Here is a 6,023-nt window from a genome sequence, read left to right on the forward strand (position 1 = left end):
CGGGCTGCCCCCGGCCGCCTCCTGCCCGGAGAAGTGCGCCCTGTTCAACAGCGTCTCCTCCAGCCTCTGCAAACAGTGCACGGAGAAGCCTTAAACACCCCTCACCCCTCGAGAAACACAAGACCGACCCGAAAGCTAGAGGAATGGGAAAAGCTGCCCCCCCCACCCCTTTATTTTGGTCCCCTGGTAGTTGTGAAACACTTGCAGAGCAAACAAAGCAGAGGCGAAAACAGGAGACGTATCAGAGACAAACGGGACTTTCAGACTTGACAGCCCCAGAATTTCGGTCTTTGGGGTGGGGAGGGAGGGAGAGGGAGGTGGAGTTGGGCTGGAGTATGGATGTCTTTTTTTTTTTTTTTTTTCCTCAGAAAAGTGGCAACTTGTGGCAGCCTAGACCGCGAGGAAGCAGAGTTTTCCTTTAATGTTAAAAATAAGTTGACGATAGTCGCTTGGTTATTAAGCGTGGAGAGTATTAAATGGCAAAATACTAATCCTCCTAATATTTGTGAATTTGGCTAGTGCTGAGGGGGGGAGAGGAGGAGTCTGGGGTTGGGTGGCTTGTGGGACGGAATATTCATTCAGACAAATCAGAAAGGACACTTGAAAATAAATTTTGATTCTGAGCCAGGAGAAAAACTTGAAAGGTAGATTTATTTAAGTGAAAGACAAACAAAACAGAACGAAAGAGACACGTTGCTATGGAAGACTTGTATTTTTTATTGTCTCGGAACTTTAATCCTGTGAAAATGCTCAAAAGTTTTGGCGAGAGTGTTATAAAAAACTGACTGTGGCTGAAAGAATTGCATTTAAAAATATTTATGTGCACCTTGTTACTTTCCACTCTGCAATGATGTATTAACAATTCATGGTATTTATTTGTTATTCTTCAATGACCCTTCCACATCCACAGTATTTATCATGTATTAAGGTATGGGTCTTATGTGCAGATTTTTTTTTAATGCCTCTAAAATTGTTTTATAGATTAACTTATACTGTGTGCCAAGTGTTTAAAAGATCTATATGCCAACAAGTATGAAGAGACCTATTGATGTATCTGAGCTGCTTAGGTTTATCAAAGGTCACCTGAATTTTTTTCAGTTGCATCATCCCTGTATTTAAATTGAGCTTTAATAAATTGCTTCAGTCCAAAAATTACAGGAAAGGTGTATTCTTAATTGATGAATTGATCTCTTTTTTGAAAGGGGACTCCTTTGCATTCTAAAAGGGAAAGACATCACAGCAATAGATCCTATCAGTAAGACACCGTGCTAAGCAAATATTTTTCCAGGCTGTGCTGTGCATTTTTTAAAGGTCTAATTTAATTGCTTTTAATATATATGTACATATATAAGTTATTTTAACTGTGGAGAATTATTTAAGTTAAAAGACTAGTTTGATTTGCCTATGGTGTGAAATCCTTTGTTATTTTTCTAAAAAAATAAAATAAAATTTAAAAAGAAATAAAATAAAACTAAGGAAGAGCAAGAAGCTATTTACCCAAAGTGAGCTTTCAGTTTTAGTTTGCATGGCTGTTTGCCTGCCTTTCTATCCTATGAAAATCAAGAAAATCTTTTTTAAAAATGGAGTCCTGCTATTTTCCACTCCTTGCAGATAATACAAATTTAGTTTGTCAGGTTGGATGGCGAGTTGGGAGCTATGATGGATCTGTTGGTGGGTTTTGGATGTATAAAGAATGATATATATATTCAATAGGTCAATCAGACTATGACAGCTATGTACGACCATTTGTATGTGTATCTATGTCAGAAAGAATCTTTATTAAAATATTTTGATCAAACGTTTTATTATGCTGTGCTTTGTGGAAGGAGCAGTCACCTCTCTTCTGTGTTACTTTTTGCTTGAAAGGTAACAAAAAAGAAAGGCGTTTCGGAGAAGGTGGAACCAAAGTTTTGTCAAGGATACACAATTAGGAGTGGCCCTCGTTCACCTGGGTACTTGCTCAGAAGATGGCTGGGCCTGGTCGGTGGAGAGAGAGAGGTGGGGTCAGTGGTGAGACCCAGAGGAGGTCCGGCCTCCCCCTCTGCTGGCATGAACCTTGAAGGCCATGCTGTTCCTGGAACTCTGTCCCACTTGTGGGGCCTTGTTAACCAGGTCAGGGCCCATCAAAGTGGCTAAAGTTTCTTAAAAGAGTTTTTCTCAGATTTATCTCCAACTGCCTAAAAGCCAAGGAAAAGAGGTGGAGTTGGATTCTCTGAGAATGAATTTTATTGTGGCTTTCCACTTTTTTTCTGACAGAGGAAGCCACCAGGTTGAATGATAAGTGTAAACAGTGCCCATAGAGATTTTCTAAACTTACTAGTGTTGCTCGTTAATGAGTTTTTTAGGGATTCTGGATGGACTGGGCATTGTTTCTATTAAAGAATGTCTGTATAGGCTTGTATTTGGACCTGGATAATGCCCTCAAATAGAGAAGGTTTGAGTTTTACTGTGGTGGAAGTTACAGACATGGTGGTGGTGAAGTGCTTCTTCTGTAGGCAGTTTGCTAAATGCATTTTTGTCTGTATAGCCTCAGCTCAGAATAATGTCCCTAAATGCCATCAGACTTAGTGGGGGGTGAGGGAGGATATTTTCTGCTCCACTTGCCATCAAAAAAGATTAATCAGAACCTGCAACTTTTCAGAAAACATAACAGCAAAGGCCCTTGAAGCTGGAGCCCTCCCAGTCTGGGAGTGGGGTAGAGGGAGGGAAGAGACCAGGGCAGCCCCCAGGCAGAGGGAGACCCGTCTCTTAGCATTTACCAGACAAAGCCTGGGTGCATCTAATTATGATTATTAAAACAATTTCCATGACGATGTCTAATATTATGTTAATTTGAAAACAACTGTGTATGAAAACTGTCGACTATAATACCTAAATTCATTTAATGAAACACATCGTTAAGGCAATTAAACCTCCTGGATGTGATTAAGAAACATAATTACGACACTGTTCTGCGCCATAATTGGGTGTCTTTAATCAAGGGGTAAAGTGATCAGCAACACAGCCATTAGTTTGTATTGTTCTGGCCCTGCTGTCCATCATTCTGATTAGGAATTAACCACAGCCACCATCAGTCGATTTTTTTTTCTTTTTGCATATTAACATTGTAGGGGACACATTTGCTGCAAGATTTACTGCTTAATATTTCTCATTATTAAATAGGCCCCCTTGAAATACTTTATCTGCACCCTCTGTACTGTTCAACTATTATTAGAAATTGTGCAAATAATAAATGTTGAACTTCGGGAGAAAAAGAAATGCTTACCTTCCTTTCACCCTTTACTACTCAATCTCCAGTCTTAGTCCCCAAAGAGGCGTGACAAGGATGGAAGTGGGGAAAGGAGAGGATGTTGAGAATAAGTTGAAATGTCAGATGAATATGCACAATTATTTAAAGCAGTGGGGTTAATAACACTTCTTCTTATTTTGATAACTCCAGACAAATCAATTCTCTTTGCAAATCCAGGAGTTGACCAGCATTTGGTTCTAGGAATAAACGTGGGGCATGTGAAAGGAACAGGAAAGAGGTTTTTGGCGGTTTACTTAGGGGGCCTTCCCTGCCCTAACCCCAGCCTTTCCAAAGTTTCTTCAGCAGCTGCTTTTAGAGAAGGACCCCAAGGGTTGGCGAGACAATTCTTCCCCCACCCGGGAAGTCTCCGGGGCCGCGTTTCCTTCTGAGAGTTGAGTCTTCAGTTTTGTTCCAGACTGGAAAGTTGGCCCACATACTTGTGGGCCCCAGATGCCTCTCCAGTTTGGAGCATCCACGTCGGGACTGAGTGACTGAGCACCAGGGGATCGGAGAAGCCTTGCCGAAATGCCCTTGGGACGGGGCAGACAGGCCGGCCCCTGAGACCGCGATGTACTGGACTGACTGCCCGAGTTCTTTGCGGGCCCCTGAGCCTGCTCTGACACCTCCTACTCCTAGGGGCGCTTTTCCCGGCCGGGCAGATCCAGCAGCTCCGTTTCTTAGGGAATTGAGAGTGGGCAGATGAAGCTGAGCGAAGACCTAGAGTCCCACCTGGCTTCCTTCTGTAATATCTAATTTCAATTTCGTCCCCTAATTTCTAGTTCCCACTTAGGTCCCATCTCCAGTTTGACACTGGGCACCTACAGAAGCGTCGGGGCCTTGCGTGTAGATCATCAAATGACTGTCCTCGAAGAACTCAATAGTTACCCCTCCTTCTTCCTCTCTGTGATGAGAGAGAGAGAGAGAGAGAGAGAGAGAGAGAGTCGCGCGACCGCGTGTATGAGCGCGCGCAGACTCTGGTGCGCTCTCCACGCAGCTGGGCATCCCCTCCAAGACCCTGTATTGAGCTTAAACCCTTCTCCTTCCTTCCCCTCCCACCACTCATCCCTACTGCCAACAGCTCACCAGGGATGGCCCAGGCTCACGGGCTTCCCTTCTCCACGCACTCTTGGTCTCGGACGCCGGAACCGAACCTTTCTAGGCTCCCCGGACCCTGAGGTTGAACCAGCATGAGTGGCATTGACTTTTCCAGTGTAATGACTTATGAAAGATATAATCATGTGTTAAATTGAATCCTCCGTTTAACTGTTAATGGTGTGCTCTGGGCACATTTACGTATTAGATGCTATGGTAACTAATTACCACTAGGAAAAAGGATAACACACTTCCCAGACTTTGAAAAATAATGATGAGTCCACTTGCCGGCTCGCAGCACATTGTGGCGGCTCTGCCGGGCGGAGCGATAGAGCGAGTGGAGCCCCGAAAGTGTGCTCATGGAAGGCGGAGGGGAATGAATCCTGGTCAGGCGAGGCTCCTTAGTAAAAACTTTAATGAAAATGTGATTCGATTGGGGAATTGGTTGGGGGCGGGGGTGTCAACTACACAACGGTGCCTCAAAACAAAATTAAATTGCAAAATATAAGCGTCAGAAACATAAATAAGTTTTCTTTTCATTAAAATGCAGGTCAGACTAAATTCTCTACGCGCCAAGCAACTTTACATCAATTAACATTTTTCTGTTGTGTGGGCAAAATAAATGAGCCCGTTTCCTGCGCGCTCTGCGTTGGCATTTATAACTCGAATGTCCCTAGATTTGCCAAGCCAACGAGTTGCAGATTGATTTAGGTTTGGCCTTTTAAATCAGACACTGGGCACGGTCGAAGGAAGGAGGGAAACATGAGGGAGAACCAGGAGACAAGAACTTAAGTTTCAGAGTAAAAGCAGCCCTCGAGGTAAGAGTCTTTTTTCTCCCAGCCGGACCTCCGGCTCTTCTGATCGATTGCTACGTGTTTACTAGAACTAGGCTGTGCGGAAAAAACAGGTGTCTGTTTTCACTCCCGGGCCAGGGTAGGTGTTTGTGCTGGGGACCTGGGATGGCAGGAGAAAGTGGGGCCGGCTTTCCTGCAGGCCAGCCAGCCCAGGGCAGCTGACGGAACGACGTCCACCGTGAGCGCCACCCGCGGGGCTCCGCTCGCGCTGTGCCGGGGTTGGGTCTCGGGATCCGGAGACACAGCTCGCCTTCTCGGGGTGCTGTCCCTCGACTGGCGTCCCGGGCCCCTCCTGCAGCGCAAAGCCTTCCAACCTCCAAGTTCCTTGGGACAAACAGTGAACTTCAGGGACTCTTCCTCAAACTCTCTTTCTAGAATGGCACTAGAATCGCGTTGTCCTCTGCAACCGCGTTGCCTGGTGGGCTCACGTGCTGAGGTCAAGCTTGTCAGGCGCACCCCCGTAGCCACGCCGAAGGCGGGAGTGGTGCGAAAGCGCTCCAGTTTTAACCCCCAAAGAGCTCTTTGCCTCCTAGCAAGGCAAGGAAACTCTTTGCTCGCTTTCCCTGAGGCTTGATTTGGGTTAAATTCGACCACTTTTTCTAAATGACTCGTCTTAACATGATTCAGGAGCCTTCTATTGCAAAAATTACCAGGTATCCCTGAATGCATGTGCATATGCGTGTGTGACTTTTTTTCCTTGCCTTTCCCCTGTGTTCTCTAAATCCGGCAATACAGAAACAGATTAGAGATCTCTGGAAGAAAAATGACTGGGCTGGGAAGGTTAGACT

The 6,023-nt window shown here is 45.0% G+C and overlaps 1 protein-coding gene across 1 annotated transcript in view; it reads left to right on the forward strand.

The window, feature by feature from the left end:
• The window catches only part of BHLHE22 (basic helix-loop-helix family member e22), a 5,051-nt gene extending 4,515 nt beyond the window's left edge, over positions 1–536 (forward strand). Inside the window, exon 2 of the mRNA XM_025041114.1 lies at positions 1–536. This exon is cut by the window's left edge and continues 335 nt beyond it. Within this exon, the coding sequence (XP_024896882.1) occupies positions 1–94 (94 nt within the window). The 3' untranslated portion in view covers positions 95–536.
• The last annotated feature ends 5,487 nt before the right edge of the window (positions 537–6,023 follow it).

The sequence above is a fragment of the Pteropus alecto genome, unplaced genomic scaffold, assembly GCF_000325575.1.
Source record: "Pteropus alecto unplaced genomic scaffold, ASM32557v1 scaffold87, whole genome shotgun sequence".
In the NCBI taxonomy this organism is placed as follows: Eukaryota; Metazoa; Chordata; class Mammalia; order Chiroptera; family Pteropodidae; genus Pteropus; species Pteropus alecto.